The sequence below is a fragment of the Rhinatrema bivittatum genome, chromosome 1, assembly GCF_901001135.1.
Source record: "Rhinatrema bivittatum chromosome 1, aRhiBiv1.1, whole genome shotgun sequence".
In the NCBI taxonomy this organism is placed as follows: domain Eukaryota; kingdom Metazoa; phylum Chordata; class Amphibia; order Gymnophiona; family Rhinatrematidae; genus Rhinatrema; species Rhinatrema bivittatum.
The window spans coordinates 275,470,929-275,486,712 of record NC_042615.1 but is presented as its reverse complement, the minus strand read 5'-3'; the positions used below and the strand labels follow the sequence as shown (position 1 = coordinate 275,486,712).

The following is a 15,784-nucleotide window of genomic DNA, read 5'->3' as shown; positions in this document are numbered from 1 at the left end:
CTGAAAAGCGCTCCTGTTTAACTCACCACAATCTGAAGTGTCAATCTGATCGGCATCTTTCAGAATCTGTGCCTACTTTAGTGACCCCCCTCCTTATATTTCCAGGGTCTTAAAAGACTTTCAACAGATAACATGGCAGAGATTCTTGCACTCCTCCCCATCAGATAGGTGTTGGGATTTTAGTACATTTTATTCACCATACAGTGTAACCTGTTTACTGATTATATTTTCCTGGGCTTAAAAAAAAAAAAATATAGTTAGTGGCATTTTTCTTTTATTTATCTTTCTTCCAGGTGGCAAAATTTTATCATGTTAGATCGTTGTTCCATGGACTGTAGGTTTCGCACTCAGGTTAGTGACCTGCAAAACCACCCACTGGGGACATTTTGCAAAATGTGTCACTAAAAAACTCAGGTATACTACACTGAGGGTAAGTTTACACTATAATTCTCTTATATCAAATAATTGTATCCACAAAAGAGAATTCACAAATTCACCAATACAATCTTAAATTTATAATTTATTAATGAAACATGTAAAATAGATCCTATCTAGACATTAATTTCTATCTAGCACAGTCATTCCTCCATACCACAATCATATCTCAATTACAGCCATACCCCACCTATAAAAACATCATATATATAAAAAAAAAAAAAAAAAAAAAAAATCCCAACACCAATATGTAACATTTCTTATTTTTTTAAATCTAATGTCAAATAACTTATTGCAATAACTTCTATAATACTTCTAATAATTTAATCACAAACTGTAATAATGGTGATGCGATATGATTCCGTGTCTGCAGAACCCGATAAACACAGGTTCAAACAACACACACTATACTTTTCTAAATGTTCCAAAAAACGGTGACATCATCCATTGGACCTGCCCTCATCCATTGGACCTGCCCGACAAGGACTCCTTGTTTCGCCCGAATCACCTGGGCTTCATCAGGGATATTTTCGTCACTGTCGTCTCAAGTATACCTATATTAAATACAACCATCAATATAGGTAAAAACCACCTCTATTGCCTATAACCCATCTGCTCTCCAAAAAATCAATAAAAAAAGGATCTACCTTTATAGAATCTTTTTTAATTTCTTAGCAGTGGCAATTTCTTGCAGTGGCAAAGGATGGACGTGCAGGGCACGTCCATCCTTTGCCACTGCAAGCGCTGCTAGGCCGATCTGTGTCAGGGCTCAGGTGCAGTGGCAGGAACAATGTAGGAGTCCTGGTACTGGATCAGCAGGGCTGAGGCATCCGTTTAGGACTGGAATAAGAAGGGGAATAACAGGTCAGTATGGAAGGACATTGCCAAAGCTATGTGGCAGTGGGGTTGCGTGTGTGCAGAGTGTCCACACAGGGGGGAGCTGCATGTCAGGATTATGGTACATTGGCAGAGATAGGTATGAGCACTGATATAAGAATAGAGGGTTCTGTTGGCAGGAATGAGGTGAAGGGGGCAGAGCTTTATGGCACTAGACTACCGTAAATTGCTGCAGGTCAAGATTCAGGTGAACTGGTAAAACTGTCAAGGGAGAATCTTGCCCAATGTCTTTCTGAGTTATGCCCGCCTCTAACCAGTGTTACCAGTCTCTCACTGAAATTTCACCTGGTTCGCCACCAGCTTGCAGAGCGGCGCTATGGGAATGAACATCTGGGAGAAATGGTCTGTCTTGCTTTTCTTGCAGGGATCAGAACAGAGCAGGATTTGTACGTCCGTCTGATAGACTCGATGTCAAAACAGGTAAGAAACTCCATGATTAATTCTTCTGCAGTCAACATTCAAGTAGGCCCTGGTTGTTTTAGATAATGCCAGTACAATTAAGATCACTTGCACATTAAGGGGTCGATTTTAAAAGGAGCATGGCCGTCCATGTGCACGTGGCATGGACGCGCCAATTTTATCCATGTGCGCGCCGGACCCAGCAACGCGTGTAAACCCTGGGTTTTACGTGTGTAGGCCTTTGAAAATTTGGCCTTAAATGAGAAAACTGGGGAATGGGAGAAGGAAGTCTGGAAGACAAGAGGAAGGATGGAGATGTGGAAGGGAGGGATGAGAGGTGAGAGGAAGAAGAGAAGAAGAGGCGAAGAGTATTGGAAGGAGTGAAGGAGACTGGTGAAAGGTGAGATGATGAAGGAAGGTATGATGGGGTGGAGTGCAGTAAGTGAGGTGTCTGCCTCACTGCTATATCAGAAAGGATGCTTTCCTTTTCATGCCTTGTCCAGCATTGTTTAGAAACAAAGCTCGACAAGATAGAGCCATTGTTATCATTCAGGAGTAATTGACATGATTGGAAACTAAAGCTGGTGAATTAGTTTGATTATAAAGCTGAACAACTTAATTGTTGCCCATACTGGCCTTCCAGAAATATCCAGTGAAAAAAATTACTTACTGCAAAACTTAGCCTCGTTATATTATTATTTTTGTTGAAAAAATTCACTCCAGCTCTCACATTTCTTCAGTTTTTTTTTCTTTGGGAGTATTGTGTGCAGAGTTCAGTGCTGTGCGTTTATTTCTAACTTGACATGATATTTTACTATGGTAATTATTTCATTGTTTTATGCGCAGCTCTGCCCTTGTGGCAGGTTTGCTGCTGTATAGGGAGAAGGGTTCCATGTTCTTTCAAAGGGGACTAATGTTATTAAAGACATTTTACTATTAGTGGCTCCCTGCACTCTGTCTGTACTTCAGCCAGTAAAGGATTTTATTTCTCTGTAGTTTACATTGGAGCCTGACATCTCAGCAAGGGGCATTCTGGGAGGATTATCTGCAGGACTTCTATAAAATTATAACCCCTGCTCCCAGGACTGTGTTTTTTTTTTTTTTTTCCCAAGCTGAGACCTTCGTTTAACATGGTCAGAAGTCATCAATTCCTACCAGTTAGCACAAGTAAATGAAGCAAATAGTAACAGGAGACAGGAATTGTAAGGCCCAGCCCATCTGCCCTTTGCCCCTATCTACTGCTATGGGCAGGTCCATCCTCAAGATACATGGTGCTCAGGTGCTCACTGGGAGCAGGGCCCCCACCTCTGATGTACTTGGATGAGGTGGTCCCTCTACTGATTCGGCCTCCTTCTGAAGATAAGGGGCCTGCCACGCAGGATCCTGCTTATGCCACCGCTGCAGTGATGGTGGCGTGGCACTCCCTCCCCACCTCGTCTGGCATCCACCGTTCCGACGACCCTGGCAATGCGCAGACCCCACTTAAATCTCTGGCTGGCCCTCCCTTTCCTGCCGCTGAGGATTTTGTTTGCCTCTCCCAGGCAGTTTTTTTGAATTTCTTTGCCATTATTTAAACCACCGCCTCTGCTGGGAGGCCGCTCCTTATGTCAAATGCCCTTTCTGTGAAGAAATGTTTTCTTTTGTGACCCCTGGAATCTGCTCCCACTGACGTAACATAGGGGTGGGGGGGTCAATTTTCAAAAAAGGGCAAGGGTGCCTAACTTAGCTGGCCAGGTTGTGTTTGTCTAAGTTGACCAGAAGAGTCTTTTCAAGCACAGCTTCTAGTGCCTGTGGGCTTGGTTTGAGGGAAACCCAAGCTCTTACTGCCACCACCCACCGTAGCTTGTGGAGGGAACTTATGCACTACGTTTCGCCTTGCCCAACTACAGCTGCCACCACCCATAGCAGTCCCTTCTACCGCACTCTAACCTGTGTGGCTTTAGCCATCCAGGTCTCCTCGAGGGGGTTTCCACCATTCTTCTCCCACATCCATTGTCTCTGGGTCTGGCTCAACTTTCTCCAACACCTCCACCTCCCTCTGCCTCTGGTAGGGCCTCCTTCCTCTTCCTGTTCCTGTCCGGCCCCTTCTTCAGGCCACCTCCCCCTCTCCTCCCAGTGCACCTGGGTTTCCCCTTCTCCGTGAGGATGTAAAGTCCATGAGGTCCCTCCTCTTCTTTGTTCTGAGAAACCTCCCCCTCCACCAGGTCTTCTAAGTGAGGGAGTTTTTCTCCCTACCCTGATGATTCCTTGGCTCTGAAGGTTCCTCCCAGGTTTTCTTTCTGGCCAGCTTCTCCTACTGGCTTCCTCACCCAACCTCTCCCGGGGTCTATAGTAACCATCACAGGTATGATAGTAAACCGATGTGATATCTCAGATCGAATGTCGGTATATAATAAATAAATAAATACAAAGATTTGCAAATGTAACTATTGTCAATAATAATCATATCACATGTTATATCACTTTTCTATATATAGTGGTCAGAACCCTGCTCTTGTGTGTTTTTGTTGTTTCTACACATTCTCAGCCAATTTGATTACTTTTAGTTCTGTTCAGCCTTGCAGAGACACCCGGCTGCAGTCACCCTGCTAGGCAGAACTGGCTGAGCCCCTGATTTGTAGAGTACCCCTAACCTGCCTGGCAGACAGACCCAGCACACCACTTAGTATGTAGCCTCTGAACTAATCCGGGTCCCACCCGTTTTCTTTTCATCCTTACTGTCGAGTTGTAGCCTGCTAATTCCAAACATGGCCACCTACCCCCCCATGGCTTTTGCTGGCTCATTCAGTTTTGCAAGTAAGGATTCTCCAGGCTTATCTCATACCTTCTGGAAGTCTGTTGCCAGTTTAGCCTCTACCACCTGCTCCTGATATTGCTCCTGAGTCTGTCCCCTCGGAGTCCATTGAAAAAAAAAAGTTTGCTTCTTGTGCATTATTAATACATTTCAGGACGGTATTTGAATGTTTATATCATATCTCCCCTGTTTTCCCTCTCCTCTAGCGTATTACATATTTAGGTCCTTTAGTCTCATCTCATAGGGCTTTTGGTGCAGACCATACACAGCTTTAGTGGTTCTTCTCTGGACCGCTTCCACACCATCTATATTCTTTCAGAGGTACAGGCCGCAGAGCTGAGCACATCCCTCCAGGTGAGGTCTCAACCAATGACCTGCGCAATGGCATAATCACTTGCTCTTTCCTGTTCTTCCTCTGCTTCTCTTTTCTGCTTGCTGGATATCAGGATCTTTCTCCCATCAGGTCCCGCTGCTTTGGATTTCTGCTTCCCAAATGTATAAGAACCTTCATTTTCAGTTTTTATGTTATTTTCTCTGGGAATTTCAATGTTATAACAAATAAATCAGTGCAAAAATGACTTTGTTTCAACAAATAGGAGAAAATTCAGTGGAAAAAGCATTTTCCACTGAATTTTTTTTTTGTTAAAACATTGAAATTCACAGGAAAAATAAAATAAAAACTGAAAACGAAGGCTCCTACAAATGTTAACTCTGCATTTTTAGTATTAAAAGTTAGCTGCCAAGCAGTTGACCACTCCTTAAGTTTTTTTTTTTTAGATCATTTCACATTCAGTCTGCTCTCTCAGGTTTGTCCACTCATATGATCCTTTCTTCTAGAGTTTCTGGATATCACAAATACTTCTCTTCTGTATTTAAAGGACCTGTTTCTCCTTGTATTCAGTCTTTAAGTGTCACCTTATGGGGCACGCAGAATATGTGCAGTTTATCACACTCTGTTTTCAGTGTGCAGTACACATGGTGCCGGTGCAGCATGGACTGTAGAGGAGGTTCACCGAGCTGCCGTCCTGCCGTGCGCGTGGCGGGCTCTTCACAACTCCTCAGCTTAATAAAACTGCCTTCGGTATATGCAATACATTATTTTCTTAAGTCCAGCCATGCCATGAGCCGATACAGGGGCTGGACAGAAATAACATTTCATCTTACAGACAGAGCACGCTTGCAGGATGAAGCAGGGAATATGTGTGCGGTGCAGACAGAGCTAATATTTCCTGATAAAGGTGCTGTCATTGGCTCTAATCATCTCCAATTTGCTGCTGACCTCTTCCATTCACTTCTTGTATTGCCGTCCATCTGTTTTCCTGCCCAGCCTGAGGCGGGTGCGTGCCAGTGGGGAGACAAGCTTTTTTTTTTTTTTTTTTCACGGGGCAGGGTGGGGGTGAGGCAGCTTTTACACATTACTCCCCAGGTCCTTTTTCTCCGCAAATCAATAGAATGTCCTGGTCCAGTTTATATCTGGGAGCGCTCCCTATCTTGTCTCTCATTCTTCTCCTCCTTTCTGTTTCTGTTTCTCTCCTCCCACCTTCCTGAGTCAAACACTTCTTCTCCCTCCCTGACTTCTGCTTTTTGTGGCAGAGATGTTGTTACGATGTATTCCAGGTTTTGCTCTTTTAACATGTCAGTGGAGCAATGTTGAGCCACCAAGAATGTTTTCCTGAAAATCTTTTTCACAGCATGGGACTAGGGAGCAGTATCTCAATCCCTTTGTTCTTTGTGAGGAATAGTCTAGTGATTAGATCAGCGGACATCAAACCAGGAGACCAGGCTTCAAGTCCCACTGTCACTCCTTGTGACCTTGGGCAAGTCACTTTACCCTCCATTGCCTCAGGTACAAATCTTAGATTGTAAGCCCTCTGGGGATAGAGAAATACCTACAGTACCTGAATGTAATCCACTTTGAAGTGCTGAAAAGAAAAGTGGAATATAAAATTCTAAATAAATTAAATTATTTTTTCTTCCCCCTTCCTGTATCCCTTTCATTCCTTCCCTATGTTTTTCAGTTGCTCATTTTTACATCCGTGAAATATTTGAGCTGGAATCTGGTCAGCATATTTTTTGGCTGGGCTCATGTGAATTAGGCCCGGTTGATGGATCCAGAAGATCCGAAAATTGTTGTTATTATTTCACGGAAAGTATTGTCTGTGGAACGTACCACATGGGGTGAAACTCTGACTTTTTATAATAATAGGAGATGCTAGGTACTTGTGACCCAAATAGACCTCTGTCGGAGACAGGATGCTGGGCTCAATGGCCTTTGATCACCTTCAGCCTGGCATATGTTATGTTCTGACGAGTCTGGCTCTTGCATCCAAGTTTTGACATGGCCTCCTGTTAACACAAGTCAATATTGCATTTATATCCTAGCTTTTTTGCAAGTCAGTAAGGTGTAGTTTGTTTTCCTGATGGTTGCTGTAGTGCCCTTGTTTGATGGTGAGGCTGAAATTCGTTCTTCCTAGCTTGGTATCTTAATGGGTGATTTCACTGCACATATCTGGCCATTTTCTCACATTTCTGCTACAGAAACTGTAGACTGAAAATATTTTTTCTCATGACTCCAGAGAACAGTCCTGTGGTTGCCAGGGCAAGGAAGGGAAGATACTGACATGTATTTGTGGGAGGAAAGAGATGCGTTGGAATGGGGGGGCTGAGGAGACACACTGGAAGACTGGGAAATGAGTTCCCATGGTATCACCCCCCCTTACATATCTCACCCCACAATGTTAACTTAAACCACCCCTTGCCTAACAATCTACCTACTGACATCACCCTGTCACAACATGTATGTAGCCTCAGCGTCACCCTTGATAACCATCTCACCCTAAGAAAGTTCATCAATGCCACCTTAAGACTGCTTCTTCAAGCTCCACACGTTAAAAAAACTGAAACCCCTTTTACACCTTAGTGACTTTCAGACAATACTCCAATCCTTCATACTGTCAAAAATTGACTACTGCAACGCCATTCTTCTCGACCTTCCCAAAAACGCTATCCAACCCCTCCAAATGCTCCAAAATGCCACTGCCCGGATCCTCACCAATGCCCACAGAAATGACCATATTACGCCTGTCCTCAAACATCTACATTGGCTACCAATCACATCATGGATCCTATACAAGACTCTCACGCTCATCCATAAATCACTTCACAGCCAAAATATGAACTGGTTCAAAGAGTACCTCACTTTTCGCACCCCTGCCAGACCCACCAGAAACCAATATCTGGCTACATTACACACATCTTCACCTAAACTTACCAAACTCATGTCCACCAAAGACCATGTGCTCTCCATAGCTGGTCCTTCCCTATGGAACAATATGCTCTCCACTCTCCGCCAGAAACCTTGCCCAAAAAAATTCAAACAGAACCTCAAGACCTGGCTTTTTAAGCAGGCTTATACATGAACAATCTTTCCTCACCCACGTAATTTCCCAAGTTTACTTAGTTGACACCTCCTTCCTGGCCCTTCAGTTTTATTTCCCTCTATCCATCTTTTATAAAAACATAAGAACATAAGAAATTGCCATGCTGGGTCAGACCAAGGGTCCATCAAGCCCAGCATCCTGTTTCCAACAGAGGCCAAACCAGGCCACGAGAACCTGGCAATTACCCAAACACTAAGAAGATCCCATGCTACTGATGCAATTAATAGCAGTGGCTATTCCCCAAGTAAACTTGATTAATAGCTGTTAATAAACTTCTCCTCCAAGAACTTATCCAAACCTTTTTTGAACCCAGCTACACTAACTGCACTAACCACATCCTCTGGCAACAAATTCCAGAGCTTTATTGTGCGTTGAGTGAAAAAGAATTTTCTCCGATTAGTCTTAAATGTGCTACTTGCTAACTTCATGGAATGCCCCCTAGTCCTTTTATTATTTGAAAGTGTAAATAATCGAGTCACATCTATTCATTCAAGTCCTCTCATGATCTTAAAGTCCTCTATCATATCCCTCCTCAGCTGTCTCTTCTCCAAGCTGAACAGCCCTAACCTCTTCAGCCTTTCCTCATAGGGGAGCTGTTCTATCCCCTTTATCATTTTGGTTGCCCTTCTCTGTACCTTCTCCATTGCAACTATATCTTTTTGAGATGCGGCGACCAGAATTGTACACAGTATTCAAGATGCGGTCTCACCATGGAGCGATATAGAGGCATTATGACATTTTACGTTTTATTAACCATTCCCTTCCTAATAATTCCTAACATTCTGTTTGCTTTTTTGACTGCTGCAGCATACTGAGCCGACGATTTTAAAGTATTATCCACTATGATGCCTAGATCTTTTTCCTGGGTGGTAGCTCCTAATACACAGCTCCATATACATCCCCTTGCCTAGCTTCTCCGTGTTTCTACCCTCAATGACTTGATCCATCTGTTTTCAATGACTTAGATCATTATATGTATACATTTACTTAGTTTGTATATAATTACTTAGTCTTGTACATAATTACTTAGTTTACTATATATATGAAATTTAGTTCTTCACCTTCTTGGTGCCTTGTTAGCCCTAAATTTATTACTTCAGTTCCTTGTTTTATGTAAAGCTTGTTCGCTGTATTCTGTTTCTTGTAAACCGATGAGATGTTCCCAACGACCGTTAGTATATAACATTTTTAAATACAATTTTTTTTTAAATAAATAAAAATAAATAAAAGTTTTATTTCATGCTTTTTCACTGAACAAGCTGGGGACCTTCCTGGTTTTCCAGCTGTTGGGATATTACAACCATGCTCTCTGAAGAGTGCTGTATGACACTGTGCCGCTTGTTTTTCTAATTCTGTCTGGTGTTCATTCGTATCCTGGTTTCTGTTGGCAGGCGATTATCTACGAGGGTCAGGATAAGAACCCTGAGATGTGTCGTGTGCTTCTCACCCATGAGATCATGTGCAGGTGAGGCCCTTATGAACAGTATATCAGCACTAATGTCTCCAACTCGTCTGGCAAAAAACTGTGCACAGTAGACAACTGTCAGGAGCAACCCGAGGAACTCTTCCCAGTAATTTCTGTCACACGGCTGCAGGGTGGCAGGAATAACCAGATCGACCAGGTATGAGGGAGAGCTCCTTGCTAGCAGATCCTCTCACTCCTGCATGCAGGGCTTCCAATCTCCTCAGCTTCATTGCTGGAACTGGATTGGAATAGCACAAGGAAACCTGTTGTAGGGGAAGGTAGAAGAAGGAGACGTAGGCTACAGTTTTGTTAAATTTATAAATTGGGTATTCAGTTTTCTAAGTTAACCACAGTCTAATCCTCAAAATGGATATCATTTACAAAATGTGATAACATATCTCACGCGATACATTTACTTTAAGGATTAGGCTATCTTTAAACTCATGATGAGATCTCTGATATTATGGCATTCAAGACTAATCAAATATTTCATTAATTCCATGAGTTAAAGGATTACCTGTTGTACAAGGTATATATACACAGTATCTCTTAAAAAAGCTCTGAGATGCTTTCGTTATAGTTCTGTATGGCCTAAGTTTAGTCTCGGAAATCCCATTTAATAATCCCCTTCTGTCCCTATGGTCATATACACAAATGACAAAAAAATAAGACCAATGCACAGATGGACAATATTTATTTTGACACAGTATGAAAGACCTCTCTGTTCTTGACTCTAAAGAAAGGGAGAGGGTTCTTATGTCTGTCTGTCTGTAGGAACTGAGAAAGAGGGGTACTGATGGGTACCGTATTTTCCGGTGTATAAGACACACCGTTGTATAAATCACAGCCCTCTATAAAGTTGGTACATAAGTCACACCTTTATTAAAAGACACACCTGCGTTTCTCCTTGCAGGGCTCTGATGAGAGAGATAGCTATAGAGAGAAGAGCGATTTATATAAAAAAAAACAACACATAAGTCGCATTGTTGTATAAGATGCACTGATGGAAATTTGAAAAAAAAAAAGCGACTTATACACCTGAAAAATGATATATAAAAGAAGGGAACTATCTATGTTACACAGAGGTAGCTTTAGTGTGTGGCTGAGAAGAGAGGCCCCTGTATGTGTTTGTGGGATTATAAGGAGAAGGATTGTGTGTTGTGTGTGTGTGTGTTGTGTGGGTGTGTATGTGGGTGGGGGAGACTTACAAGGAGAAGGATTAGCACTTTCCATTAAAAGCTATGGGGGAAAAAAAGCAAACATTTTAAAGTTTGCAAAAATACTTGCAAAGCAAAAATGTAATTTTCACTCATTCCTATTCCTTGCTCTGAAAAGCTTACACTGTAAGATTTTTCTAGCCTCAGTCTAGATGCGGACAACTGTAATTGCAGCATTGAAATCCCAGAAGCACAAAACCGAATCAGCCATGGTGAGAGCCTGAGCAAGCTCCCAGCTTTCCTTTTTTAAACACTCTTTATCGTTGGAGTGAGACCTTTGCATTGTCATCTGAAAATCTGAGGGTTTTAGTTACGCATGTTTGCCAGTGACACAAATGATCATTGGTGATTGTGAATGAGACAGTAGAACATCCCATCTACCGCTAAGTCGCAGGTGGCTCGTGGGTAAGGTCTAGTAGCTGTTAGACTTCTGATCAGGGTTACAGTGAAAACATTGACAGCAGAACATTGAATGAGCTCCTGCCTCCTAAGCATATGATCTGACTTCAGAAAATGGTGGGGTTCTTGTACCAGTAGAAGGATGACCTCTTTGAATCAATGGATGGCAACAGCAAGGCCAGTTAGTGGCTATTGCATCTCACGCTAGAAAGCAATGATCTTGATGTCAGTACCACGTAAAATAGTGCAAGTTATTGTTAACATATTTATTGGTCATATGGATAAAAATGGCTTAATGGAGAAGAGCCAGCATGGATTTAGCAAAGGGAAGTCATGCCATACTAATCTACTAGAATTCTTTGAAAGCGTGAATAAGCATGTGGATAAAAGGTGAGCCAATCCACATAGTGAATTTGGATTTTCAGAAGACATTTGATAAAGTTCCCCATGAGAGACGCCTCAAGAAATGAAAAAGTCATGGGATAGGAAGTGACATCTTACGGTGGACTGGTAATTTGTTAGAGAGAAAGCATAAAATAGGACTGAATGGTCAGTTTTCCCAATGGAAAGCGGTAAATAGTGGTGTGCCCCAGGGATTAGTACTGGAACTGGTGTTTAACTTATTTATTAACCATCTGGAAAAGAGAGTGATTAATTATGCAGATGACTCCAAAATATTCAAATGAGTAAAACAGAAGCATACTGTGAGGAGCTGCAGAAAGACCTGGTATCTAAAAAGAAGATGACATTTAATGCGGACAAGTGAAAGAGATGCACACAAGGAAAAATATTCCTGGCTACACGTACTCAAACACTGGGTTCTGTATTAGGCGTCACCACCCAGGAAAAGGATCTAGGAGTCATTATATACAATGAAGTCCTCGGTTCTTTGTGTGACCATGGTCAAAATAAAAAATAGAATGTTAGGAATGAGTTGGAAAGGAATAGAAAATGAAATGGAAAATACCATAATGCCTCTGTATCTGTCCTTGAGGGCTGAGTACTAGTCATCCCATCTCGAAAAGATATTACACAACTAGAAAAGGTGCAGAGAAGGCGTCACGTGATGAGCCTGAGCTAAGCAGCTGCATTTTTCAGTGGCTGCCAACTCCACGGTACTTTCTGTTCCCTAACTTCTCTCTAGTCTCCACGGGGAATCTCACAAATGGCTGATAAAACAGCAAAAAAACCTTTCCCGATGATGTGGGGTGAGCAAGTGGTGTGGGCAAAGTGATCATGCAGGAAATCAGCGGTGGACAAATCGGCCTGCACAGAAGAAGCAGCATCAGATGAAGATAACATGGCTGATGCGGGCCTTCCCACTGAGCTGGCTGAAGCAGTGAAAATGGGGATTCAGCAGCTGGGAGAGAAAATTCATGTGAGTCTGGACACAAAACTTGTGTCGGTTGTTGATCAATACACACAACTAGTGTCTACAGTTGGTGAAGCATCAGCGAGGCTAGATAATATGTCAAAGAGAATGGAGGAGCTGGAAATGTCCTTCATGTCCACAAAACAAAGGCTAGAATTACTGCAACGCACTCAGAAGAAATTAATGGAAAAACAGGATGATGCTGAAAATTGGCGTAGGTGTAATAATATAGAAATTGTGGGGATCCCTCAGTGTGTGAAGGGGTCTGATGCAGTAGATGTTTCCTCCATGTGGCTCCCAAAGCTCCTTAATATTACATGCAAACTGACACACCTGAAACTAGACTGTGCATGCAGAACTTTGGCCTATAGAAAACGTATGGCCCAGAACAGTGATTATACACGTACACAATTATGGGGATAAGTGCAGAATCCTGGATGAAGGCTGAAAGCTCAAAGAGCTGAATTATCAAGGCAAAAGAATGTATATATTTCAAGATTTTTCTGCCGAGGTGCAGAAATGCCGGCAGGACTTTGCTGAAATCAAGCGTGAACTTCAACAGAAGGGGCTTCAGTACGCAATGCTTTACTCTGCAAAGCTGAGGGTGACACCGAAAGGCAAGGTTACTGTGTTCGAAACAGTTAAAGATGCTAAAGCTTTCCTGCAGAGATGTGCTGGAGATGGCGGAGTTGCTGTACCTTATCCGAGCTAATGCTCTATAGCCTTTCTTTTTCTTTTTCTGTCTCTACGTTTAGAGGGAATAGGTGCTGAATAGGTTCTCGGGGGAGGAGAGGGTAGGGAATACTTTTTGGAATCATTTACTTTTCTTCATAGTGCTGCAGGTATTCCAGATTGGAGAGTTTCTTTTCGTGGCAGTCCTTGGCAGTATGGAGCACAGCCAAAGTGCTGGAGGAAGCATGCATGTGAGACTTGTGCTCTGCGCCTGGGCGCAGAAAGAGACTGGAGGTGGCCCAACAGATGGGACGCTGATACATTTTCTGGGTCATTCTCCCCCCCACGACTTCATGATGGTTAAAGATTGGGTGGCGTGATCACGAGGAGAGGAGAGTTATTTCATAATGGGTCTGTTTGGCTCTTCCTAAGGGTAGGACTTCCAGTCTGTAGCATAGTGGGCAAGCAGTCTCCCTGCAACTCTTAATAAAGCAATTGGGACTTTGCGATGTGTGGCGAATGCAAAACCCCACAGGGAGAGACTACACATGTTTTTCGCCAAGGCACAGAACATATAGTCAAATAGATTTTTCTCTCTGCTCTAATTCCCTGGTTTCATTAATGGAGCTGCTGGATATACTACCTAGGTTTATATCTGATCACAATCTGATACTTCTGCCTGTACAATACTCTCAATCTTTACAAGAAGGTAAAAGCTGGCGATTGAACATGTTGCTCCTGTGGCAGGAATCATTTTGTTCTTTGATCAAGGAGGTCATTTTTTGAGATTCACAGTATAGAGGATTATTCACCACTTTTTTTTAATGGGAAACGCTTAAAACAGTATTGCGTGAGAGAATAATTAGTTTCACTGCACACTCCAAGAAAGAGAGGCTCCCTAGAGAGATGAATAAAACAACTGGAATGGTCCGATAAATGTACGGGCTCAGATAGAACATATCGAGTGTTAGAAAAATGTAGAGCAGATCTTAAAGAGTTGCAGATGGGAAATATTGAAAGAGCAATGTGTTATACCCGACAACAAATCTATGAACATGGAAACAAGGCGGTTCTATGTTGGCCAGACTGTTGAGATGCCATAAGCAACAAACACTAATTCAAGGGAATTCATAAGTCAGATGGGGCTATTACACATTCGTTAAAAGAGATTAGTCCTCAATGATGTGCTTACTTCACACAGTTATACTCTATGGAGGGTCCTATACCCACAGAAGAGGTACTTTAATATCTGGGAAAGGTTCCATTGCCTACCCTGACTGACAAACAAAGAGAGTGCTTAGCGACACCAATCTCGGGGGTTGAGCTGAGGAGGGCAGTTTACGACCCGCCTGGGAAAAAGTGTCCTGTCCCAGATGGATATCTCTTAGAATTTTATAGGGGGGCATTGCACTTATTGCTTAAGCACTTGCAGGCTCACCCAGAGACATGCTGGCAGCCTGACGGATGTGACTATCACTTTGATATACAAAAAAGGCAGGAACCAATTGGAGGCTGAATCATATTGACCCGATTTCTCTGCTCACCACTGATATTAAATTGCTGGCGAAGATTTTGCAATTGCGCTTAGAGAGCTGTCTGCCAGATTTGGTGGGTATAGATCAGATGGGTTTCGTGAAGGGCCATTCTTCTGTTAATAACACTGGAAGGTGTTTGATTTCATGGCCTTAGCTAGGAGGGACGGTATTCCAGGTTGGTTATCAGACTGGATGCTGAAAAGGCCTTTGACAGGCTACAGTGGCCCTTTCTGTTTGGGGTGCTTGACAAATATGGTATTCCCTCTCTGCTCACTGCGTGGATTAGGGCTTTACATGCTAGTCCAAAAAAAGCATGTATAATTACTAATGGGTGCTTGTCAGAATTTTTCCCCAGACTGAAGGATACCAGGCAGGGATGCCCTCTGTCCCCTCTGCTTTTTGACCTGGCCATAGAGATCTGGGCCCAAAAGATCCAGTTAGATCCGATGATTCAGGGTTTTAAGGTGAGAGGTAAAATGCATCCTTATATGCTGATGATGTCCTGATTTACCTCTCTGATTCTAAAGTAGGGGGGTAAGCGTTTGATTTCATTACTTACATCCTTTGGGAGGATGGCAGGCTATAAAGGGAATTTTCAAAAATCGGAAGTGTTCCCAATAGGAACGAGTGACTCTAAGGACATCCTGCACTGCTTTGCCTCTTTTAAGTGAGTGGATTCCTCTATTAAATATCTGGGTATCTATGTGTCGCACAAAGAAGGGGATTTATACAAGCTTAACTATTCCCCCCATTTTTGACAAGATCTAGAAAGATTTACGGGAGTGGAATGAACATTTCCTTTCCTGGATGGGCAGAGCAAATGTTATTAAGATGAATGTTTTCCCCTGTCTACTTTATCTCTTTCAGCACGTGCCGTTCTATTTGCCACTGGATTTTTTTTTACAGTGGTAAATGGTATGGTGACCAAATTTCTGTGGGGACATAAGCCGGCACATGTAAAACTGAAGACTTTATGGCGGCCCAAGGAAAAGGGGGGAGGGGGGGGAGCGTGGAGATCCCGAATCTCCAGGCCTATTTCTGGGCGGCTCGTCTTACTGGGGTATTTACATGGTTGTTTCGGCAGAAAAGGATCCCTTGGTATTTATTAGACGTGGAGCTAGCAGGGGGGGTGGATCTTGGACTATTCCTGCTGCAGTCT

General features: G+C 42.8%; 1 protein-coding gene across 5 annotated transcripts in view; it reads left to right on the top strand.

Annotated features, from left to right (window-relative positions):
- Window positions 1-15,784, top strand: part of EBF4 (EBF family member 4) — a 449,896-nt gene that overhangs the window by 126,315 nt on the left and 307,797 nt on the right. For all 5 annotated transcript variants that reach the window (XM_029594987.1, XM_029594972.1, XM_029594978.1 and 2 more), the window contains exons 5-6: window positions 1,697-1,752; window positions 9,357-9,430. In XM_029594987.1, the coding sequence (XP_029450847.1) occupies window positions 1,697-1,752; window positions 9,357-9,430 (130 nt within the window). The remainder of the gene's footprint in view (window positions 1-1,696; window positions 1,753-9,356; window positions 9,431-15,784) is intronic.